Below are 26,688 nucleotides of genomic sequence, written 5' to 3'. Positions count from 1 at the left end.
ATATCCAAGAAGGAAAAACGGAATTGCTTTCATACAGGAATGGCTTGAAATGTGAAGATGACAATCTATTTTCATAATTAGACAGATGTATTGGTTTTCTATCCAAAGTTGAAAAGGAAATGTGGTGCTCTATTAAATAAACACACTATACCAGCAACATGGACAGTGTGGCGGTATACAGGAGCAGTGGCATCTAGTGGTCAAAACGTGGTATGTTCACACTACTTTATGGTAAATAATGCAAGGGACTTCAATGATACACTTATCAGAACAGTGTTTATTTTTTAACTCTCCAGATTCACAGGGAATTACATTACGTAGTGTGGGGAAGTAATACCACAAGCCACAGCATCATACTACTTGTCAAACAGAGAACTGACACTGGTTGTTGGATTGGGATGTGGGGGGTCTGTGGGTGGCATTTTACATTTTTTGGGGGGGGATTCCTTTGTCTTACTCATTGGTAGGAATAAGTTTTGTTGAAATCGGATGTTGGGTACAATTTTTATTGAATATCTGAATCCTATAAATTAAAATGGCTAATTTGTCTGCAATCAATTATCTAAATTTCTCAGTGATCTAATTATATTTTAACAAAAACAAAATCAGGAATGCTAATCATATCTGTTACTATGTACAGAAATGATTTCAGAACCGTCTGAGATGATGAGATGATAGCCTAGTGGTTAGAGCACTGGGCTAGTAACCGAAAGGTTGCGAGATTGAATCCCCGAGCTGACAAGATACAAATCTGTCATTCTGCCTCTGAACAAGGCAGTTAATCCACTGTTTCTAGGCCGTCATTGAAAATAAGAATTTGTTCTTAACTGACTTGCCTAGTTAAATAAAGGTAAAATAAAAATAAAGAGACCCACTAATCAAAACAGGAACTCATTCCATTTTCATCATCTTTTTGATTTCACAGAATGATGATGGCATTATACTGTAGTTAGAGAAAGTCATGTGTAATTTCTGGAGCAATCCTCTAAGCCACTGGCTGCTGTAGTGTGGACTGTGTTTGAGTTGGGCCTGGGCCAGTAACCTCTGAATCCCTTGGTCTGTTTTTCCTCTCACTCACCTGAGCCAGGAAATTTGTGGTAGAATTTTAAAATGTAAATGAAAGGCCCTGTCGGGATGGATTTAAGGATGGATTTAAGGAACGTTACTTTTAGGCTACCCGTTAAGAGTTTATCCAGATTTTTGAGTCTCTCTGGAAAGAACCGATTTATGGGAAATGTGTTGAACAGATCCTACTGATATCACAGCTGTCCAAGCCTGGAGGGTTATATATGTTGAATAGATGGATCATTTTTTAAGCCATTCAAGGGGAACTCCACCAAAAACAATGTCTGTCATTTTATTTAAAAAATCTGATTGGACCTTTTATTTTTTGAAAGGATAATAGATTCTCCTTATGTGTATGTATTAAACGGATAGGGACGATGCAGCACAGAAATAACCATGATGTGAACCCCGCACTCTGACAATATATAGACCAGGGATACTTAACTCTTAACCTACGAGGTCCGGAGTCTGCTGCTTTTCTGTTCTAACTTATAATTCATTGCACCCACCTGGTGTCCCATGTCTAAATCAGTCCCTGATTAGAGGGGAACAATGAAAACATGCAGTGGAACTAGCTTGGAGGTCCAGAGTGGAGTTTAAGGGATATATAGGATATAGACAAAGGGATATATAGGACATAGACTAAGGGATATAGGATATAGACTAAGGGATATATAGGATATAGACTAAGGGATATAGGATATAGACTAAGGGATATAGGATATAGACTAAGGGATATATAGGATATAGACTAAGGGATATATAGGATATAGACTAAGGGATATATAGGATATAGACTAAGGGATATATAGGATATAGACTAAGGGATATATAGGATATAGACTAAGGGATATATAGGATATAGACTAAGGGATATATAGGATATAGACTAAGGGATATATAGGATATAGACTAAGGGATATATAGGATATAGACTAAGGGATATATAGGATATAGACTAAGGGATATATAGGATATAGACTAAGGGATATAGACTATAGTTGTGGTCGGTGTTACCCATTGAGCCACACTCAAGCACAGATGATATGACCTTTCTTACATGTGAAGTCTACAATTGTGTGTTCGGCTACTCATTGGTACCATATCTTGTTATAGGTTACATGAGGAACAAAACACAGAAACAAATGTTACGTGTACTAGCTGTCACGAGAGTAAGGAGAAAAGGATCCTCAACAAAGCAACCTGGTGGCATGCCCTGTAAGGATGTGTAGAATACAGACATTATATCATCTTATTTATCCACAGAGCAGTCATCCTGCATACCGTACCTAAGGTTCCCTGAAGTTCCTCCTTGCTGTTTGTGTCTCCACTTATGCTTTCAGCCATGCGTCGCTGGAGTGTTTGTTTCCAGTGTTCGTGTCATTACTCATATTTCCTGTAAAGCCACTGAGGGAGGTATGTGGGCTATGACAGGCCGAGGCCAACTGACCAAAGCAGCTCGTTAGACCGTCACAGGCATAGCGCCGAGGCACTTTGGTGTCACTGTCGATGACTTCTCTCCCCACCACCCTTCCCCGTCCAACCCTCACCTGTCCATCTCATTGGTCAGTGTCACCCCCTCCCTTCTCTCACCCCATGACCCTGAGGGATTGCACCTCTCCTAGCTTCCCCTGCCTGCCTCGACCCATAACGTGAGACCCAGACTGCTGCCCTACACCGTGCAATCTCCAGTTGTGGGCCTTGCCATCTGTAGAGCCACCAGGGGGTGTTGGGGGGGGGCTTGCCCCCATCCCTCACCCTCTTTTCCCCTGCCACTCTAGCCAAGCTGTTGCATTGGACCATCTGCGTTATTATTTCTGAGGTTTGGTTAGTAAACAGGGTGTTGCTCTCTCTCCTCCACACTCTGATTGTATCAAATGTCCATAGAGGCCCAGAGACTGAGCCTTGCTGATTTCCAGACTTTAAACTCTTTGTTGATAGCATCTGGCCTAAAGTGGGCTCTGCCCTGCTCTAACTGGGTAGTAGGGGCCAGTGTTTATCTTCCACTAAGTATGCATTTAAAGGAGATTCATGTGAAGAATGTTAACTAGATTAGCATGGCAGAGAGCCCCACCTTTCTGTATCTCCAGGGGCTCATCTGGACAGTGGGATGGGATGTCTTTCATTGAGCCTCTACCAGGCAGACAATCAATCAAATCTATTTACAAAACCCTTTTTTTTACATCAGCTGATATCTCAAAGTGCTGTACAGAAACACAGCCTAAAACCCCAAACAGCAAGCAGTGCAGGTGTAGAAGTGGCCAGGAAAAACTCCCTAGAAAGGCAGGAACCTAGGAAGAAACCTAGAGAGGAACCAGGCTCTGAGGGGTGGCCAGTCCTCTTCTGGCTGTGCCGGGTGGAGATTATAACAGAACATGGCCAAGATGAATAATAATAATCACAGTGGTTGTCGAGGGTGCAACAGGTCAGCATCTCAGGAGTAAATGTCAGTCGGTTTTTCCTTAGCCAATCATTCAGAGTTAGAGACAGCAGGTGCGGTAGAGAGAGAGAGTCGAAAACAGCAGGTCTGGGACAAGGTAGCACGTACGGTGAACAGGTCAGGGTTCCATAGCCGCAGGAAGAACAGTTGAAACTGGAGCAGCAGCACAGCCAGGTGGACTGTGGACAGCAAGGAGTCATCAGGTAAGGTAGTCCCGAGGCATGTTCCCAGGACTCAGGTCCTCCGGCAGGGGAGGGGAGAGAGAGAATTAAATTCACACAGGATAAGACATGCGAAATACTCCAGATATAGCAGTTTGACCCTAGCCCCCCGACAAACTATTGCAGCATAAATACTGGAGGCTGAGACAGGAGGGATCGGGAGTTTGGTGACTAAATGGGGCCATTTGGAAGTGTTTGAATTAACTGGAGTGATTGGTAGTTATGTGAATTAGGTCACTGCTGTTGATCTCACTTCTGAAGGTTTTCAGATGTTACATTCTGGTTAATAGATGATTGACCCAAAGTTAAAAGAAGTCAGAAGTTGATCATGTTTTCTAGAAAAGTGTAAATGTTCCTCTGTATTGTTTGAATGATCTAATGTCAATTCATTATGTGAACAAGCTGGTTAGTCCAACAGAGAAGTATGAGGAAAAACCTTGTTCAACTGTAGGAAGACTATTCTGTCGCCTAGTTGTTCTCATCCAGCGCTTTTCCTGCATCTCACTGCCACTTGTTCCCACCGTCTTCTTCTCCCCCTCATTACCCCCTGTCTGTGACACTAGCCCTTCCCCTCTAGCCTAATCTAAATACTTCAATACAGCCTGTAGTTTGGAGACATTACTGTGACTTGACCATGAGTCAGGCTGTCCAACATCAGATTTCAGTTCCAAAGTCCCATCTCTCTATAGCCACGGTGTGTGACTAGCTAACCACTGTCAGTGTCTCCGTGACAGTCCTTCGGCAGGTCAGCGTGAGATTAAAGCCCCAAGCGAGGCCCCCTATCCCATCTCTCGCCGCTGCACGTGCCGCCCTGTTTGTTGCCTGACTGCAAATATCATGAGTCACTTTTGGCGTAGTGTACTGTGGCTAATTGTAGCGTGACTTAGGAAAGGCCTAGTCAACTGTTTATCCAAAATAAGAGGCAGACAGTAGAGACAAAGCCCAGACTACAGGGAGGTGGGAAGCCCTGTATTGTAGATAAATCCTTGTTTGCTTTTCTCCCGGATGTTTTCCGCCAAACGTTGGAAGCCCTTGGCAAACTTTTTCCACAATAGCAAATGTCCCTTAGCAGTGTGGTTGGAGTTAGGCATACTTGTTAAAAGTTAATTGTGTTTACATTTTCAACACTGAATAAGAGTGTTTAGTAAGAGTGTTTCAAGAGTATCAAAACGCACCTTGAGTCTTGCTTCAGTTTACAGATGAATCAACATTAACTTACAAATTCAGCTTTGGCAGAATTTTTGAAAAGTAAACCTCACCTTCAAACTCCGCATTGACGCCCCTCAAGGCGTTGTGAAAGGAAAACAACCCAAAACACTAACTCCAAGCTATGGGAGTCTCCCCAGATCAAAGACTGTTCTATCTAAGCAGATAAATAATGAAGTGACAGCTGTTTCACAACAAAAATCTAACTTTTCTTCTGTGTTTTTGTTTCTCAGGGGGAGACATCAGAGAATGAAAGGTAAGAAGTAAGCTATAACCTTGGCAAAGTCATTTTGTCAGTTATAATTTAGGCTAGTTTATTTCTCTTGCATTTATCCTATGTTCATCACACCTATTGCTTAAGCACAGTATGAGAATGCACATACAACATGGTGCTGTAGGCACTAGGCATGAGGGAAGAAAACACTATAATCCCATGTTAATTACACTGGTGGGTACTGGTAGCTGTCCCCATCAGAGAGAGAGAGACACACACACTCTCGGTACTGCACAGTTCTCATCATCACAATTATTTACTATTTCATACTCATGATCCCCTGGACTCAATATATTTAATTTGACACTCAACTCTATCCCAAATGTTTATTTTGTGTTAAATGTGACGACGGCCTCAGCACTTATATTTTGTAAATTCCCCTTTACCATAGTTCACATTTTTTTCATCTGACCTAACCTACACCCTCATACTCCACTTGACTGTGCCATAAACACATACATTACTTCACATCCCTGAATGTGTACATTATTCTTCCTTGTGCTTGACCTCCTCTCCTCTCCCAGCTCCAGCCAAGTTCCAGCCCATCCCTGAAGAAGAGCTCTGTCCCTTCTGTTTCCAGTGGCGTCGCCCAGACAACCACCGCATGCGGCTGCATCCCAAGCGGCGTGCATCAGTGAGGGTGCAGAGCGTGTTGCGGAGGGAGGGCAAGGGCATGAGGCTCAGCCTGGCTCAGATGGACATCTTACGGAGGTTCAGGGGCTCCTCATCAGCTCTGGTGAGACTTGTATTCACTTGTGCAAAATGTAACAAAAATGTTGCTACAGGGGGAAAAAAATTGCAACAAAAACAAGTGTTTCTTATTGGACAAGTTCAGGTAGCCCCTCCCTGCTTTGGTCCCTCTTTTCTGTTACGTTTTTAGTGAATATGACCAAAGACTATCTAGTATATTGACAAGATCGTTAAGTAACCTCTCTAACAATGGAAATACATGTCCTCACAGATGGAAGGCAGGCGGGAGGAGGCGATATCAGGTGGGACCACTCCAGCCAATGAGAGGGCAGATGCATGCGTGGACAACGGGCACAACTTTTGTTGTTTTGCCACGCGCGTTCACTTATCAGTGCATTCGTAACAACCTAACCATTACAAAACTTCTATTCCATCAACTAAGCAAATTAACATTTACATTTTTTGTTGACCAAATACGACACTCATTAACCTCCATACAAAAATCGTGGTTTTAATTTCGGTCGGCGTAAACCCTCTCATTTCACCTCTTCCTCTCTGATATGTGCCTGGTTTCTACCTCTGCAGTTTCCATCCACTTCACTGATAAGCCAGTTCAGATAAGGAAACTACACTACATGACCAAAAGTATGTGGACACCTGCTCGTCTAACATCTAATTTCAAAATCATGAGCATTAATATGGAGTTGGTCTCCTCTTTGCTGCTATAACAGCCTCCACTGTTCTGGGAGGCTTTCCACTAGATGTTGGAACATTGCTGCGGGTACTTGCTTCCATTCAGCTACAAGAGCAGTAATGAGGTCGGGCACTGATGTTGGCCGATTAGTCCTGGCTCATAGTCGGCGTTCCAATTAATCCCAAAGGTGTTCGATGGGTTTGAGGTCAGGGCTCTGTACAGGCCAGTCAAGTTCTTCCACACCGATCTCGACAAACCATTTCTGTATGGACCTCGCTTTGTGCATGGGGCTTTGTCATGCTGAAACAGGAAGGGGCCTTCCCCAAACTGTTGCCACAAAGTTGGAAGCACAGATTCATCTAGAATGTCCTTCTGTAGCTTTAAGATTACCCTTCACAGGAACTAAGGGGCCTAGCTCGAAACATGAAAAACAGGCCCAGACCATTATTCCTCATCCACCAATTTTACAGTTCGCACTATGCATTGGTGCAGGTAGGGTTCTCCTGGCATCCTCCAAACCCAGATTTCTCCATCAGACTGCCAGATGGTGAAGCGTGATTCATCACTCCAGAGAACGCGTTTCCACTGCTCCGGAGTCCAATGGTGGCGAGCTTTGCACCACTCCAGCCGACGCTTGGCATTGTGCATGGTGATCTTAGGCTTGCTTGTGGCTGCTTGGCCATGGAAACCCATTTCATGAAGCTCCCGACGAACAGTTATTGTGCTTTGCTTCCAGAGGCAGTTTGGAACTCAGTAGTTAGTGTTGCAAACGAGGACAGACGATTTTTATGCACTTCAGCACTCGGTGGTCTCGTTCTGTGAGCTTGTGTGGCCTACCACTTCACGGCTGAGCCTTTGTTTCTCCTAGACGTTTCCACTTCACAATAACAGCACTTACAGTTGACCGGGGCAGTACTAGCAGGGCAGACATTTGACAAACTGACATGTTGGAAAGATGACGGCGCTACGTTGAAAGTCACAAGGCTCTTCAGTAAGGCCATTCTACTGCCAATGTTTCCCTATGGAGATTGCACGACTGTGCTTGCATGACACCTGTCAGCAACAGGTGTGGCTGAAAAGCAGAATCCACAAACTTTTATGGGGTGTCCACATACTTTTGTGTATACATAGTGTATGTCAAGAGTAGCGCGGTCAGAGGGCAGTTTTCTCCATCAGGGACACAGAATCAGGAAAGTACCATTTTGATTTGACAAGGCCCTCTAGATATCAGAGCTGAAAATGGCTTAATGAAGGCTCATATCGGGCGAAACTTTGCCTCATTGAAAATATCTGGCAGCGTCTAATGCACACTGGCAGCGTCTAATGCACACTGGCAGTGTCCCATACTGGCAGTGTCCCATAGCTTTTTTTGGGTATGCGAAAATGAAAAGTTTTATAGTAAGTGAAATTTTGAAAATGTAGTGTGCTTTAAATTCCACAATGTCATATTCGTTCAGGCTTTTCATCTAGTAGAATTTGCTGCACACTACTGAGGAAGAGAATCATGTTTTCACAACAAGGTGTTTGACAACAGCTGATAGTAGGTGATTGTATGTAGTATGATAAGCACACAGCACGTTTCAGTACATAGTAGGCAAGACAGATTTTGGTCACTGCCAGTGTGTTCAAGTCAGGCTGGGTATTCCTCTTTCCTGTACAGTGTTCAGCTATTCCCCTTCCAAACCACTAGTCTCCCATCAACTTTGTAGAGGGAAACCCTCAGAGTGCAAGCGAACAGATTGCTATGTCAATAAATCAATCACAATTTATAAAGCCTTTCTTTGTAACTGCAGTGCTTCTACATGGTCTTGTTTGGTATGCAGCTCTGAACCCATAGAGACTCAGTCCTCTCTCTGGTCAGGCTCACTGAGGAGGAATCCCTAGGCAGCCAGGGTCCGGTTGTGATGGGTCAGCTAGATGACGGTCACAGAGGAACAGGTCTTGTTTGGTATGCAGCTCTGGACCCGTAGAGACTCAGTCCTCACTCTGGTCAGGCTCACAGAGGAACAGGTCTTGTTTGGTATGCAGCTCTGGACCCGTAGAGACTCAGTCCTCTCTCTGGTCAGGCTCACTGAGGAACAGGTCTTGTTTGGTTTGCAGCACTGGACCGGTAGAGACTCACTCTGGTCAGGCTCACTGAGGAGGAATCCCTAGGCAGCCAGGGTCAGGTTGTGATTGGTCAGCTAGATGACGATCACAGAGGAACAGGTCTTGTTTGGTATGCAGCTCTGGACCCGTAGAGACTCAGTCCTCACTCTGGTCAGGCTCACAGAGGAATCCCTAGGAAGCCAGGGTCAGGTTGTGATGGGTCAGCTAGATGACGATCACAGAGGAACAGAAAGCATTTAGTTAGTGGAGACCGAGAGGGTCAAAGCCAAAGGAGATTAACGCTTAGGTTACGTCAGAGTCAAACACAAGTAGTTCGACGAGAGAGTAGTTATTTTGGCCAATTCGGTTGTAAAAGGTACACAAGTGGAAATTATACCGCTAGATATCTGTATTGCTTTATCTCTGTAGGTAGTTTTTTAGGACCAAGGACCTCTCCTGAAGTGTGGTTTACTTCACTTCAAATCTGCGTTAGTTTCATCCAGAGAAAGCGCTGTGTATTTGAACAGTACAAGAGCAAGTGGCTTCATTATCAGTATGAATTCATTGTTGCTCTGGATGAGCTTCCTGAACAAAATAACTCTGTTGTGTAGACGTTGATATTTTCCCTCCTTTCGTCTGACTTGTAAGTGAATCCTCTTTAGCTGCATTTTTCACAGAGATATTTTTACCGTTCAACTTCGAGATCCCTGGTCACTCGGCCAGACATAAAGTAGCAGTGAGTAGCAGAGCTCCACAAGCTGTATACGTGCGAGGCCCCCATAGACATGCGTGGTTGTGAGTGTACTGAATAACCCTTAAAGCAGATGAGGCACTCTGAAGATAATTGGAAGAATCCTCTCTCTCCTATCTCTCTCTTCTCTCCTGGTATTTGTCAACACCTTCTAATGGGAGCTGCCGATGGGACAGACAGGAAGATTAGATTTATCACCCTCTCTCTTACTCCACAACCCTCCTTGTCATTCTTTGCCAACAGAAGTCTTTCGCTCAGGAAGAGGGTGATAAATAATGTAAGGAGAGCGAGATGAAGGGTCACAGATCCCAGCTTTAAGAGGGCTTTGTTTTTATGTCTCATTTCTGTTTGTAATTTTAGGATTCGTGGAGATGTTTCCTAGGCCTATATGGCTGTTGAGTAGGACTTGGTTAGAGGCATTCACTAGGCCATTTGGCCAGTAAATGTAGGAAGTCTTTTAGTATAATGAAGTTATAGATCTATTTTCTAGTTACAGCTTCTGTATAGTGTTGAGAGAATGCCCTTTTTAGAGTTCTTGTGGTTACAGACACACACACACACACAGGCTACATTATATTCAGTTATATGTAGCTGATTTACTCATGTATTTTTATCTCCTGGTGTAAAGCCCCTTGATTGTATATCACGCCACATTAGTTGCCCCCAGGTTTCAAGAGGAAGATGAATGAGTTTCCCATAGCTTAATTCTGTCTGATGTGAAGCTCGTGGGTCTTTTTTTAAATCAGGTGTATCTATGCAACCGGTGCAGAGAGATAAGCAAATGTTTGCTACAGTCCGTGCCACTGTGAATCTTTTACTCCTGTAGATGTGTAATAGTTGGATGGTGAAACTTTCATCCAGCCAATCAGAAAAGCAAGGTGAAGCCCGTCAGGGATTCTTCAAAGTCAGGACAATACTTGTCCTGCAAAAAAACATTAATTTGTATAGGATTTTGCAAGCAGTAGGCATTTATAGATAAATGTGTGGTGGAGCATACCGTCAAAATGATTTGGCAATCAGAATTTATGCGAAAAACCCTTTTTAATCATCTTTTGTTGCAATAAAGACAAAAGGAAAAATCCACCTGTCGAGCAGATAAATATGTTGATGTTTTCTTCTATAGCTGCCGATTCCATTACACATGTTGCAAGGATTTAGTTTTTCATTGATGCGTACCTGGGTCAATGGAACCTGGCTGCTGTGTCACTAGTTTCCCCGTCGCACGGGACGTTAGAGCAGTGCAGCATAGGGCTTTGACACCCGGAGAGGGTGGAAACAGCAAGATGACACAGGGAGATGGGAGGGCGACTGCTTTCGGGGCGTTTTAGATTAACAGTACTTTGTTGAAGCACCTTTGGCAGCGATTACCGCATTGACTCTTCTTGGGTATGATGCTACAAGCTTGGCACACCTGTGTTTGGGGAATTTCTTTCATTCTTCTGGGGAGCGTTGCTGCACAGCTATTTTTTACAACAGTCCCTGCTGCTGAAAAACATCCCCACAGCATGATGCTGCCACCACCATGCTTCACCGTAGGGATAGTGCCAGGTTTCCTCCAGACGTGATTCTTGGCATTCAGGCCAAAGAGTTCAATCTTGGTTTCATCCGACCTTAGAATTTTGAGTCTTTAGGTGCCTTTTGGCAAACTCCAAACAAGCTGTCATGTGCCTTTTTACTGAGGAGTGGCTTCCGTCTGGCCACCACCATAAAAGCCTGATTGGTGGAGTGCTGCAGAGATGGTTGTCCTTCTGGAAGGTTCTATCTCCGCAGAGGAACTCTGGAGCTCTGTCAGTGACCAACAGGTTCTTGGTCACCTCCCTGACCAAGGCCTTTCTTCCCCGGGCGGCCAGTTCTAGGAAGAGTCTTGGTGGTTCCAAACTTCTTCAATTTAAGATAAAGACAGTTTTATCTCCATCTCTTCATTCAAAGACTCAATCATGGACACTCTTACTGACAGTTGTGGCTGTTTCGTGTGATGTATTGGCTACCTTCTTGCCTTTTGTACTGTTGTCTGTGCCCTATAATGTTGCTACCATGTGGTTTTGCTTCCATTCTTGTTGTCTTAGGTCTCTTTATGTAGGGTTGTAGTGTCTCTATGGCTGGGAGGTATACTGTATTTTATGATATACCTGTATTAATGCAGAGACTGGTTTGGGTTTTTACTTTTCCTTCTATACCGGTATTTGAATGTTTGGTTTGTTAAATGTGATACGCTGTGTGTAATGTCAATTTTTATAGTTTACTTCGCTACTTGAGTCATCTCTTTCTGCTCTTTCTCTCCGTGCCACTTCAGTCTGCATGGTCGATACAGCACATGCATCAATGTTGATGACAACGATGATGTTTTCACTTTGCTTCTTAATATAAATCCACTAGAATTCTGTAATTACACTATTAGTGTGTTTCTTACGTCAACAAACAGCTAGTTTGTATTTTCTTAGCAAGTTGCCCTAAATCATGATGCTAATAGCTAGCTAGCTAGCTAATAAATGTACTGAGTAAGAGCAAATGTAGCTAGCTAATACAGCTTGATAATACCAGTGTTGGTGTAGACCTAAATCAGCATGTTTGTGCAACATTATCTTCTAAATCAAAGAGAAATATGCAAAGAAAGAATGTTAGCTACATAAAGTAGCTAAGAGAGAACATGCAATGTAGCCAAAGTTTATAGTGTCCCCGAGGAAACACTAATCAACACTTTAGTTCCTACCCTGTCACAATAACTCGTCCCTGGCATTTTAATTCGTTGTCATCTCAAACAACACTGTATTCAAGGTGCCCACTATTATATTCTAACTGTAGAATTATAATAGTCATTATATTTCCATGATTACAACAGTTTTGTTCTAATTGGCAAGTCAAATCGCAATTGCAACATTTGGTTAAAAATAAGTCCTAGATTATTTGCCCATATCGTGCAGCCCGACATGGCAGTGTGGAAATTATCTCAATTGAGCAGTGGTGTAAAGTACTTAAGTAAAAATACTTTCAAGTACTACTTGTATAATGTACTACCGGTGCCTCCCTGTATATAGTCTCGCTATTGTTATTTTACTGCTGCTCTTTAATTACTTGTTACTTTTTTATTTCTTATCTGTATTTTATTTTTGAACTGCATTGTTGGTTAGGGGCTCATAAGTAATCGTTTCACCTGTTGTATTCGGCGCATGTGACTAATACAATTTGATTTACTTACTTAAGTAGTACTTGAAAGTATTTTCACCTAAGTTGTTTTTTTTGGTATCTGTACTTTACACATTTTTGACAACTTTTACTTCACAATAATCCTAAAGAAAATACTGTACATTTTACTTCATGCATTTTCCCTGACACCTAAAAGTACATTTTGAGTGCTTAGCAGGACAGGAAAATGGTCCAATTCACACACTTGTCAAGAGATCCATCCCTGGTCATCTACTGCCTCTGATCTGGAGGACTCACTAAACAAAAATGTGATTTTTTTTGGTTGAATTGAACAGTATCAAACAATCAGAATGGAGAAACACTCATTGAAATCACTTAGAATGTGTGTGTTGCCACCCTAGGATCACTCATAAAGCACCCTAGGATCACTCATAAAGCACCCTAGGATCACTCATAAAGCACCCTAGGATCACTCATAAAGCACCCTAGGATCACTCATAAAGCACCCTAGGATCACTCATAAAGCACCCTAGGATCACTCACTACTCATAAAGCACCCTAGGATCACTCACTACTCATAAAGCACCCCAGGATCACTCACTACTCATAAAGCACCCCAGGATCACTCACTACTCATAAAGCACCCCAGGATCACTCACTACTCATAAAGCACCCCAGGATCACTCACTACTCATAAAGCACCCTAGGATCACTCACTACTCATAAAGCACCCCAGGATCACTCACTACTCATAAAGCACCCCAGGATCACTCACTACTCATAAAGCACCCCAGGATCACTCACTACTCATAAAGCACCCCAGGATCACTCACTACTCATAAAGCACCCTAGGATCACTCACTACTCATAAAGCACCCTAGGATCACTCACTACTCATAAAGCACCCCAGGATCACTCACTACTCATAAAGCACCCCAGGATCACTCACTACTCATAAAGCACCCTAGGATCACTCACTACTCATAAAGCACCCTAGGATCACTCACTACTCATAAAGCACCCCAGGATCACTCACTACTCATAAAGCACCCCAGGATCACTCACTACTCATAAAGCACCCCAGGATCACTCACTACTCATAAAGCACCCCAGGATCACTCACTACTCATAAAGCACCCCAGGATCACTCACTACTCATAAAGCACCCCAGGATCACTCACTACTCATAAAGCACCCCAGGATCACTCACTACTCATAAAGCAAATGTACAACTTTCAGTATTCAAAAACAAAAAATACCGTTCCATTTTTTATACCGTGATATAATAATGGACATATCACCCAGCCCTAGGTGTCTCTCTTGTCGTGATGTGTGTCCTATATTTTTCTTTTAAATCCTTTGTCCCTGCAGGAGGCCTTTTGCCAGGCTGTCATTGTAAATAAGAATTCGTTTTTACTGACTTGCCTAGTTAAAACAAAATACAATAAGATTGAGACCACTTTGTCTTGGGGACCTTCAACACTGCAAAAATGTGTTGGTACACTTCCCCAGATCTGTGCCTCGACACAATCCTGTCTGAGCTCTACAGACAATTCCTTCGACCTCATGGCTTGGTTTTTGCTCTGACATGCACTGTCAAATACCTTATATAGACAGGTGTGTTTCTTTCCAAATGATGTCCAATCAATTGAATTTACCATAGGTGGACTCCAATCAAGTTGTAGAAACATCTCTAGGATGATCAATGGAAACAGGATGCACCTGAGTTAAGTTTTCGAGTCTCATAGCAAAGGGTCTGAATACATATGTAAATAAGGTATTTCTGTTTTTTTGTTTTTAATAAATTAGCAAACATTTCTATAAACCAGTTTTCGCTTTGTCATTATGGGGTATTATGTGTAGATTGAGGAAATGTTTTTATTTAATATATTTTAGAATAAGGCTGTAACGTAACCAAATGTGAAAAAATGCAAGGGGTCTGAATACTTTATGAATGCACTGTATGGCATGCCAACCAGATACCCCTCTGCCCCCGCTCTGGCATGCCAACCGGATACCCCTCTGCCCCCGCTCTGGCATGCCAACCGGATACCCCTCTGCCCCCGCTCTGGCATGCCAACCGGATACCCCTCTGCCCCCGCTCTGGCATGCCAACCGGATACCCCTCTGCCCCCGCTCTGGCATGCCAACCGGATACCCCTCTGCCCCCGCTCTGGCATGCCAACCGGATACCCCTCTGCCCCCGCTCTGGCATGCCAACCGGATACCCCTCTGCCCCCGCTCTGGCATGCCAACCGGATACCCCTCTGCCCCCGCTCTGGCATGCCAACCGGATACCCCTCTGCCCCCGCTCTGGCATGCCAACCGGATACCCCTCTGCCCCCGCTCTGGCATGCCAACCGGATACCCCTCTGCCCCCGCTCTGGCATGCCAACCGGATACCCCTCTGCCCCCGCTCTGGCATGCCAACCGGATACCCCTCTGCCCCCGCTCTGGCATGCCAACCGGATACCCCTCTGCCCCCGCTCTGGCATGCCAACCGGATACCCCTCTGCCCCCGCTCTGGCATGCCAACCGGATACCCCTCTGCCCCCGCTCTGGCATGCCAACCGGATACCCCTCTGCCCCCGCTCTGGCATGCCAACCGGATACCCCTCTGCCCCCGCTCTGGCATGCCAACCGGATACCCCTCTGCCCCCGCTCTGGCATGCCAACCGGATACCCCTCTTCCCCCGCTCTGGCATGCCAACCGGATACCCCTCTTCCCCCGCTCTGGCATGCCAACCGGATACCCCTCTGCCCCCGCTCGGGCATGCCAACCGGATACCCCTCTGCCCCCGCTCTGGCATGCCAACCGGATACCCCTCTGCCCCCGCTCTGGCATGCCAACAGGATACCCCTCTGCCCCCGCTCTGGCATGCCAACAGGATACCCCTCTGCCCCCGCTCTGGCATGCCAACCGGATACCCCTCTGCCCCCGCTCTGGCATGCCAACCGGATACCCCTCTGCCCCCGCTCTGGCATGCCAACCGGGTACCCCTCTGCCCCCGCTCTGGCATGCCAACCGGGTACCCCTCTGCCCCCGCTCTGGCGTGCCAACCGGGTACCCCTCTGCCCCCGCTCTGGCGTGCCAACCGGGTACCCCTCTGCCCCCGCTCTGGCGTGCCAACCGGGTACCCCTCTGCCCCCGCTCTGGCGTGCCAACCGGATACCCCTCTGCCCCCGCTCTGGCGTGCCAACCGGATACCCCTCTGCCCCCGCTCTGGCGTGCCAACCGGATACCCCTCTGCCCCCGCTCTGGCGTGCCAACCGGATACCCCTCTGCCCCCGCTCTGGCGTGCCAACCGGGTACCCCTCTGCCCCCGCTCTGGCGTGCCAACCGGGTACCCCTCTGCCCCCGCTCTGGCGTGCCAACCGGGTACCCCTCTGCCCCCGCTCTGGCGTGCCAACCGGGTACCCCTCTGCCCCCGCTCTGGCGTGCCAACCGGGTACCCCTCTGCCCCCGCTCTGGCGTGCCAACCGGGTACCCCTCTGCCCCCGCTCTTTCCACTGCATCATTACAACAACATATAATATTGCAGTATTGTAGAACACAACGGCGTACGATGTGGCAGTATCGTAGAACACAACGGCGTACGATGTGGCAGTATCGTAGAACACAACAACATATAATATTGCAGTATCGTAGAACACAACGGCGTACGATGTGGCAGTATCGTAGAACACAACGGCGTACGATGTGGCAGTATCGTAGAACACAACGGCGTACGATGTGGCAGTATCGTAGAACACAACGGCGTACGATGTGGCAGTATCGTAGAACACAACGGCGTACGATGTGGCAGTATCGTAGAACACAACGGCGTACGATGTGGCAGTATCGTAGAACAACGGCGTACGATGTGGCAGTATCGTAGAACACAACGGCGTACGATGTGGCAGTAGAAGGGCATCTAGGAGGGTGGGCATGTTGTTTGAGCCCTTTCTTACATCACAACAGATTCTGTCAATGCCCTTCTACAATACTGTCTGCCTCCAACATGGCACCCTATATCCTCTACATAATGCACTCATTTGGACTCCATCCTGTATCCATTCAACATGTGTCACTCTGACCACTTGTCTTTACCTCTGGAAATGAAAACCTCATGACGTCCAAATCTGGATAAAGCCAGCCCGTTATGCATCTGCCAGCATCCTCAAGGGCAATGATGCCTGTTGGAGCCCCAGATACAAGGTCAGCACAGCAACCAGCCTGGCCTGGGGTAGCACAGGGAGGGCTGGGGGTGAGAGAGAGATGGATGTTAGGTAGAGAGAAAAAGAGGATTAGTATTTATGGAGCCAATGTTTTTATTTAACTAGCTAGGCAAGTCAGTTAAGAACAAATTCTTATTTTCAATGATGGCCTAGGAACAGTGGATTAACTGCCTTGTTCAGGGGCAGAAGGACAGATTTCTACCTTGTCAGCTTGGGGATTCGATCTTGCAACCTTTCGGTTACTAGTCCAACGCTCTAACCACTAGAATACCTGCCGCCCCAATTAATAGAAAACAAAAAGCCCATCTGCAGGATTGTGTGTGTTTGTCAGCATGCATTTGTTTTACTGTGCTTCTCTGTGTAGGTGTGTGTTTTCCTATATATGTATCAGTGTGCATAATGTGGCTTATATTTGTGGTCCGGTGTGTGTGGCTGTCGGTCATTGAGAATTGTAGGTACATTTACTCAGTGTGTGTGCAACTTGCCAGAGTGCCTGTGTTGGTGGAAAGTGTGAAACACCGGTAGCCTTGGGACCAGTCCACACTGTGTCTTCGTGGTTGATCATGTTCAGAGTTCCTCTTCTACTCAGCCAGGTGACTGACAGACAGGTGTTGAGCTGTGGCTGGACTCCTCTCAATACTGACTTAAGCCTTAGCACCCACAGTGACCAGTACCAGTTGAATGTGCATGACAATAATTCCCTAAAGTCATCTGTGAACACTGACCAGACCACTCATCAATTGTATGTTTTGTATTTAGATCAAAGGAAAATAACTTGTGAAATATGCAAGGAGAACAGACATTTGCTTTTGACCCCTGTTCACATAGACAATATCTGTGGTATATTTTGTTGATCTGGTCCCAGATCTGTTTGTGCTGTCAAAAAGACGTGGAACCATGGTATTTTGCTGCTGATCGCATCATTTAAAGTCTAAAAGAACCAGCAGGTGCTGTTGACATTTCAAGGCCTGATCGTCAGTCCAGAAGGATCTAGGCTATGTGCTCTAAAGAAATTCCAAACTTGACTGGTCTCTCTGGAGGTCTGCTGCGGAGTAGGGTGAACTTACCCCCAAGATAACCATTAGATCAGAGTCTGGATCAGACTTAGATCAGGTTTGGATTGGGTGAGCTGATCCTAGACCTGTACGTAGGGGAAACTTTACCCAATAGCCCCTGTTGCTAGGGAATGGATGGTGAAGGATTGTATGGGACCACACGAGTTACCGCTCATCACCACTGTAACCTGACACAGGAGTTAATAGACGTTGAGCTCATTTCATCACAAGGCCTCTTTAATTGTTTATATACAGTGCATAGATTACACCTGCAGTTCAGCCAAGTTATTGGTCATGAATTGATTACTTTTCTCTAGGCATGATTTTTTTGTTGTTGATGGGGACAGACATTCTGGGAAGGTGAAAAGGGTTTACTTTTGGTCTTCATTTGGTGGCTCGAGGAGATTGACATTTGCAGTGGTCAACTTTCGGTCATAAATTGGTGACCTTTGTCTAGTCACGTTTTTGTTCATGCTCAATGATGAAGGGTTCATCTTTTTGGTATTTTATTGACGCCTCTGTGTGGTTTTGTTTGCCCTTCAAATTCTTGGCCTGCCCATATTAGGTGCTGTATATCCTGATCCCTGGCAAACTATCAGATGTCTAGACCCCTCAGTCTACATACCCTGTCTACATGCTGCTAGCTAGACCGCTCTAGGTCTGTACCCCTGTAGCCAGAATCAACAGAATAGAATGAGCTGATGAACACACTGCGCTCAATGTCCTCAGCCAGTGTCTCACGTGTAGGTACTCAGCACACAGACGATACATGGATTAGGGGTCAATTAGATAGATGATGATGATTGGGCAAGATTTTATTTGAGTCGGTATCATGATTCTCGTCACTATTTGACAAGCGTTTAGGCCTAATTGATAGGTCTTTCCGGAGGAGGGTTAGTGTGTTGTCTTTATTCTCATGGTGGGTTTATGAATTGGTTAAAGGTAGAGCTAAGTTAGAGGAGGGAGATAAAAGCCTAGCTGTTCTCTTTAACAATTGTTCATACCAGACCAAGTGCAAATCATCACTGGGCAAAATACACTTTTCTTAGGCGCCGTCATGACACACTAGATAGAGGATTGTATCGCCTGCCAGCTGATGATGTTAACCTATCCACCACATGTACCTGGGCATCCTAAACATGCCCACCCCCTTGGCCACTCTCTGTCATAGGGCTCTCAAACTCCTTAATGAGTTGAAATGTAGGAATAAAGGGATACTTCAGGATGTTGGCCCTTTATCTACTTCCTCAGTCAGATGAACTGCTGGATACCTTTATTGTCTCTGTGTGCAGTTTACCCCAAAATCCAGAAACTCCCAAGTGATTCCAAACATTGAAACTAGTTCAGTGGAGTTTTTTCCTCTCCCTTTCTCTTTCTCTCCCTGTAGCACTGTTCTGAAACAGCTGCAGAAAATGGGTCATGAGACCTGTGAGGTTGCTGGATGCAGGCCTCTCACACAGCCTCGTCAATGATTATCTTCACAAGTGTAGAGGTGCATCAATGGTGCACCAGATATGTTCAACGACCTACTCGCCTAACACTATGACGGTATCCACATTGTGTTTCTATTCCATTTAAATTGATTGAACGAATGTGGGCAAAATAGTCATTTCTCTGTCGGGAGTCCCCTGCCTATGATGATATATGAAAATGGCACCCCTTATTGTTGTGTGTTTTTAGGGCATATCAACATTGACTCACTTCCATATATGGCCTTACCAAACCCGGCTAAATGCTTTCAGGGTATCCAAGAGTTTCGCTCTGTTTTCATAGTGTTTTTTTCCCCAGCACTTTAATCCAGAGCTTTCCTGGAGGGTGTATATATGGATATATATGACTGTTGCCAGTGACAACAGTCAACCCATCTACAGGCTCCACCCCCTTCCACCCCTCCTGTTGATCGATTGGCTGGCTAGCCTCCGACCTCTGTGCTTCTCTCTGCTTTATAAGGCTGGACACGCAGGGCTCAGTAGTAAACATTCTCATTCAGGTAATCACTGGTTCAGTGAAACTCTACTCTGCCAAATCAAATCTCAGCAGCAACATGGCTACCTTTGTATCGGTGAGTTGTTCCACAGCATCAGCATTCAGCACTGTCAACAGCCTGACTTGGAATCTTATGACACTGCGTGATTTGTTTCTGTTTCGGAACATCTATGGATGCATGCAGTTTTCCTTAGGGAAATGAATTGGTGTCGGTATCAGAGGGTTTGGGATGTCATTAGGCATGTGCTTGTCAGTGATGTTGAAATTGTGCATTGCCAAAGCCATACAGTACATCTGTTAGGTCTAGATTGCATTGCATTTTGTTTACTTGCACACAATATTTGCTGTAGAAGCACAACGAGGACATGCTTGAAAGTCCATATTACACACACAGGCCATTTTGTAACCTAGATATAGGATAGATGTAGAGAGAAACTGAGTTTAGTAAGCCAATGTTTTCCTCCTGAGACAAGTCTTACAAGTAATTGTCTGCTGTGAGAAGGGGGGTGACTGAGTCGGGCCTCTGGTTGCCTGAGTCACTCAGGTTATATGAGCGCCTTCTCCTTTTAGCCCTCTGTCACACAGTAGCTTCTCTGTCCTCTCACCCTGGCCCCTCTGGCCTCTCACCCTGGCCCCTATGGCCTCTCACCCTGGCCCCTATGGCCTCTCACTCTGGCCTCTCACTCTGGCCTCTCACCCTGGCCTCTCACCCTGGCCTCTCACCCTGGCCTCTCACCCTGGCCCCTCACTCTGGCCCCTCACTCTGGCCCCTCACTCTGGCCTCTCACTCTGGCCTCTCACTCTGGCCTCTCTGTTCTCTCACTCTGGCCCCTCTGGCCTCTCACTCTGGCCTCTCACTCTGGCCTCTCACTCTGGCCTCTCACTCTGGCCTCTCACTCTGGCCACTCAACCTGGCCTCTCACCCTGGCCTCTCACCCTGGCCCCTCTGGCCTCTCACCCTGGCCCCTCTGGCCTCTCACTCTGGCCTCTCACCCTGGCCCCTCTGCACTCAGGTCTCAGGGGACATTTTGTTAGTGCAATCGATGGGATGGACAGAATGGGGCAGTCTGCAGGTGACCCACCCAGGCTCTGAAAGTGCATTGGATTGCACTTCATCTGTAGTTGTATGGAATATTGATGTGATTCTGTGTATCAGAGAAACGGTTATATTTAGACATCTGGGGCTGTGTAGCTGCTGAAAATAGGCTAAGCCCAATAACCTGTCAAAACACAATCATGATCGTCATCCTGTTTCTATTGACATGTGTGAATGGAAAAAGAGTGGTCTGGATGTGGGTTTTCAGCACAGGGAGACCGGGCCTGTGTGCTCCGGGTGCCCAGGGAGTTAATCTGGGAGTTAATTTATATACTGTATTAAGACCCAATCACTGGACACTTTAATAAATGGATCACTAGTCACTTTAAACGATGCCACTTTAAATAATGCCACTTTAATAGTGTTTACATATCTTACATTACTCATATCACATGTGAAAATACTGTATTTTATACCTTCTACTGTACCTTGCCTGTGCCGCTCGGCCATCGCTCATCCATATACTTATGTACATATTCTCATTCACCCCTTTTTAGATTTGTGTGTATTAGGTAGTTTGGAATTGTTAGATATTACTGAACTGTTGGAACTAGAAGCATTTCGCTACACTCGCATTAACATCTGCTAACCATGTGTGTGTGACCAATAATATTTGATTTCATCTCGGAGTGAACCACTTTTGGTTAGTCACTTGCAAACATTAACGTCCAGAATTGTTTTTGAGACACGTTGTCATCTCCACATGAGAATCATGTTCCCTGTGTGAATCCACCTGTAAATAGAGACATCATTACTTCTAATTTACTCCACTCCTCCTCTCGCTGTCCCAGGTGGTTACATGCCACACCTGTAACAGCACGTCCAAGCATAACGGCGTCAACAGGAACTTCATAGCCACTCTCTCCAAGAGCCACTGCACCCCCTGGAGCGCAGGCAAACACAAGACTCCCCAGTCCACCAACAGAACCAACGCCATGGGCATCCCAAAGTCTGCCTCCAAACACAAGACTCCCCAGTCCACCAACAGAACCAACGCCTCCAAAGACAAGACGCCCTGCAGTACGCCAAGGTAAACAAACCATACCAGGCCACCGGTACCCCAGATGTTACCCATTTTTACTTCTATTGATTACTTCTCGCTTAGCTGAAAATCTGCATTTTAAGGGACTTCTTGAGATGTGAGGGCAATAGATGGTATCACTCAACTGATGGCCACTGTGTGGTCACTGAACACAGCGATTTAGAAACAATTGATTTCAATCTTGGAGGTGTTTCCTGATGAATTACACATCTGGGTAATGATGTTCGTCTCCCATATGAGACACTGTAGAAGCCTATTTCACTTACTCAAAATCCCCAAAATTAATTTAATATAACTCAAGAAATCTGTAATTAATTTTGAAGTTTTCGCCAATGATGTTTTAGTTGAGCAATTGTACATCTAAGTAAGCTGTTTTGGTGCACTATTTCTCAAAACTCTGATGTAAACAAAGTGGGAGCTGCCTGGCAGCTCTGTCTCACTGTCTATGCTATTGGATAGAGAGCAATCACCACAGCTGTTCACCCCATGTTAGTGGACAAACGTCACATCAAAACCCAACTTTCATTTACCTGTTGTGACGCACAGATGTTCCAAACTCCATTTTAGACGAGACTGATTTTATGAGGAAGATTATCCTATTTACATTAGTCAATTTTGACACTAGAATAACTGTTTCTGACTTATATTGATGCCACACAGGCTGTTATCAAAGAATGTGTTGCTTTTTAAAGGCAGTCGCTCTTTAACCTTTAATCAGTGTCAGCTTGCAGATTCTGACAGTATTCCTGTATTTTCAGGTCAACCTCTAAGACCCCCGGTTCCTCCTCGGCCTCAAAGCCCGCAAGTGTGCAGAAGTTGGCCTTCTCCCGCCTCAAGAGGTTCCTCATGCTGGAGGACAACCAAAAGACCAAGACCAAGGGAGGACTCAAAGATTTCCTCTCCTCCCTCTGAATGACTGACAAACACTGGGCTCCGTTGCATGGGCCCAAGAGTCAGCCATGACACTGAACCAGTCTCTCTCTGGCCTGCTTAGAATGGTCCTGCTGGAATTCAGAACAACAAGGCTATAGGGGGGAGGAGTCGGCTGTCAGTCAATAAGCGCCACAGCGCCACCTGTTGAGAGAATTAAAGGGGCATGTTATTTTTCTTCTTCACATGCCACCCCCCAACTGCCCCTGAGGTCCCCCTTCTGTAGAGCTGTCCCAACTGGGAATGGTCCCACATCACTCAGGAATTCCACTGTCCCAATTGGATGGTGGGAGTGGCATCGGATGGCAAAGCTCACCCCTCTCTTCCATGGCATTTATGATGAGGCAAGCAAAATAAATTGTTTGGAGTTATAGGATGTTTTGATTTGAGAGGGTGATTTTTATTTGTTACAATCACATTTATGATAAATAGGACTTAGTTAATGCTTGAGTTTCATACTACTTTATTACTTGGTTGTTGTCCTCTGGTTTTCATTTTTTTCTGGGTTTATTTTGGGGAACTCCACAGGGCATGTCTTCTTGAAACTGTCCCTCTTGTTAGATCACCAGCCAGGTAGGGCTGATCATTTGTTACCATCTTATGATCACTGTGCCAAACACATGTTTGTTTACTGATGGTTTTGAGAATCATATTTGGGTGAATCGGACACAGGCGATAGGCCTGAAACTTGTGATGCGATTTAACTACATTTTAATTTTATTTTACAGTAGTTCTGTTTCTTTATATTGATGGTTTTCATTTTTTACCTGTTAGTAAGTTCATATTCACAATACTATTAGACTGCATGTTGTAATGGCTGCTTTGATCCAACACAATTTATAACAAAGATTTTCTTTGGTTGTAATTAATCCAATGTGTGGGTCTGTATCATTGCATATAATCCTGAATTACCTCACATTTATATTCCTTTGCTTTGCTTCTCTGAAATAAACTTTCTCAATTGAAATATTACTGTGTTGAATGATAGAACTCATGAAGATACAGTGCCTTCTGAAAGTATTCAGACCCCTTGACATTTTCCACATTGTTAGGTTACAGCCTTACTCTAAAATGGATACATTTGTTTTTTCCCCCTAATCAATCTACACACAATATCCCATAATGACAAAGCAAAAACAGGTTAACATTTTATCTACTTTAATAAAAAGTTTAAAAAACATCACATTTACAAAATAATTCAGACTCTGTACTCAGTACTTTGTTGAAGGCCCTTTGGCAGCAATTACAGCCTTGAGTCTTGGTTATGACGCTACAAGCTTGGTACACCTGTATTTGGGGAGTTTCTCCCATCCTTCTCTGCAGATCTTGCAGGTTGGATGGGGAGCGTCGCTGCACAGCTATTTTCAGGTCTCTCCAAAGATGTTCTATTGGGTTCAAGTCCGGGCTCTGGCTGGGCAACTCAAGGACATTGAGACTTGTCCCGAAGCCACTCCTGTGTTGTCTTTGCTGTGTGCTTAGTGTCATTTTCCTGTTGGAAGGTGAATCTTTGCCCCAGTCTGAGGTCCTGAGCACTCTTGAGCAGGTTTTCATCAAGGATCTCTGTACATTGCTCTGTTCATCTTTCCCTTGATCCTGACTAGCCTCATAGTCCCTGCCGCTGAAAAACATCCCCACACCATGATGCTGCCACCACCATGCTTTACCGTAGGGATGGTGCCAGGTTTCTTCCAGACGTGACGCTTGGCATTCAGGCCAAAGAGTTCAGTCTTGGTTTTATCAGACCAGAGAATCTTGTTTCTCATGGTCTGAGAGTCCTTTGGGTGCCTTTTGGCAAACTCAAAGCGGGTTAACGTGCCTTTTTACTGGGGAGTGGCTTCCGTCTGGCCACTTTACCATAAATGCCTGATTGGTGGAGTGCTGCAGAGATGGTTGTCCTTCTGGAAGGTTCTCCCATCTCCATAGAGGAAGTCTAGAGCTCTGTCAGACCAGGTTCTTCTCCCCCAATTGCTCAGTTTGGCCAGGTGGCCAGCTGTAGGAAGAGTCTTGGTGGTTCCAAACTTCCATTTAAGAATGATGGAGGCCACTGTTCTTGGGGACCTTGAATGCTGCAGAAGTTCTTGGTACCCTTCACCAGATCTGTTTTTTGACACTACTGTGGTGGAGGTCTGCGGACAATTCCTTCGACCTCATGGCTTGGTTTCAGCTCTGACATGCACTGTCAACTTTTGGACTTTATATAGTCAGATTTGTACTTTTCCAAATCATGTCCAATCAATTGAATTTACCACAGGTGGACTCCAAGTTGTAGAAACATCTCTAGGATGATCAATGGAAACAGGATGCACCTGAGCTCATTTTCGAGTCTCATAGCAAAGGGTCTAAAAACTTACGTAAATAAGGTATGTTTTTTATGTTGAATAAATATGCAACGATTTCTAGAAACCTGTTTTCACTTTTCATTATGGGGTATTGTGTGTAGATTGCTGAGTTTTTTCAAAATATATTTTTTTATCCATTTTAGTTTCCGAAGGCACTAAGTCGACTGTCAGTGTTGCAATGTATTCACAGTGGCAGTTTTCAGAAAACAAGTCTCTCATTAAGTGCTAGAAATAAAACTTTTTAAAGGGTACTTGTTTTTGATACATGGTACATGTTTTGAACACGGTTTGTTTACAAACAATGGAGTAAAGCAAGTTTATGGGTTTTGCCAGTTGAACTGTTCATGAGACATTTTTAAGTTATAAATACACTGCACAAAAAAATAAAGGGGACACTTAAACAACACAATGTAACTCCAAGTCAATCACACTTCTGTGAAATCAAACTGTCCACTTAGGAAGCAACACTGACAAATTTCACATGCTGTTGTGCAAATGGAATAGACAACAGGTGTAAATTATAGGCAATTACACCACCCAATAAAGGAGTGGTTCTGCAGGGGGTGACCACAGACCACTTCTCAGTTCCTATGCTTCCTGGCTGATGTTTTGGTTACTTTTGAATGCTGGCGGTGCTTTCACTCTAGTGGTAGCATGAATCGGAGTCTACAACCCACACAAGTGGCTCAGGTAGTGCAGCTCATCCAGGATGGCACATCAATGCGAGCAGTGGCAAGAAGGTTTTCTGTGTCTGTCAGTGTAGTGTCCAGAGCATGGAGGCACTACCAGGAGACAGGCCAGTACATCAGGAGAGGTGGAGGAGGCCGTAGGAGGGCAACAACCCAACCGCTACCTCCGCCTTTGTGCAAGGAGGAGCACTGCCAGAGCCCTGCAAAATGACCTCCAGCAGGCCACAAATGTGCATGTGTCTGCTCAAATGGTCAGAAACAGGCTCCATGAGGGTGGTATGAGGGCCCAAAGTCCACAGGTGGGGGTTGTGCTTACAGCCCAACACCGTGCAGGACGTTTGGCATTTGTCAGAGAACACCAAGATTGGCAAATTCGCCACTGGTGCCCTGTGCTCTTCACAGATGAAAGCAGGTTCACACTGAGCACGTGACAGACGTGACAGAGTCTGGAGACGCCGTGGAGAACGTTCTGCTGCCTGCAACATCCTCCAGCATGACCGGTTTGGCGGTTGGTCAGTCATGGTGTGGGGTGGCATTTCTTTGGGGGGCCGCACAGCCCTCCATGTGCTCGCCAGAGGTAGTCTGACTGCCATTAGGTGCCGAGATGAGATCCTCAGACCCCTTGTGAGACCATATGCTGGCGCGGTTGGCCCTGGGTTCCTCCTAATGCAAGACAATGCTCGACCTCATGTGGCTGGAGTGTGTCAGCAGTTCCTGCAAGAGGAAGGCATTGATGCTATGGACTGGCCCGCCCGTTCCC

The 26,688-nt window shown here is 45.3% G+C and overlaps 1 protein-coding gene across 1 annotated transcript in view; it reads left to right on the top strand.

Annotated features, from left to right (window-relative positions):
• c18h18orf21 (chromosome 18 C18orf21 homolog) overlaps positions 1-23,869 on the top strand; it is a 24,961-nt gene extending 1,092 nt beyond the window's left edge. The window contains exons 3-6 of the mRNA XM_021572670.2: positions 5,166-5,188; positions 5,731-5,942; positions 21,720-21,958; positions 22,729-23,869. Coding sequence (XP_021428345.2) covers positions 5,166-5,188; positions 5,731-5,942; positions 21,720-21,958; positions 22,729-22,882 — 628 coding nt within the window. The 3' untranslated portion in view covers positions 22,883-23,869. The remainder of the gene's footprint in view (positions 1-5,165; positions 5,189-5,730; positions 5,943-21,719; positions 21,959-22,728) is intronic.
• Positions 23,870-26,688: the final 2,819 nt, after the last annotated feature.

Source organism: Oncorhynchus mykiss, chromosome 18 (assembly GCF_013265735.2).
Source record: "Oncorhynchus mykiss isolate Arlee chromosome 18, USDA_OmykA_1.1, whole genome shotgun sequence".
In the NCBI taxonomy this organism is placed as follows: Eukaryota; Metazoa; Chordata; class Actinopteri; order Salmoniformes; family Salmonidae; genus Oncorhynchus; species Oncorhynchus mykiss.
The sequence above is the reverse complement of the archived record's forward strand: the minus strand, read 5'-3'. Positions and strand labels throughout refer to the sequence as shown.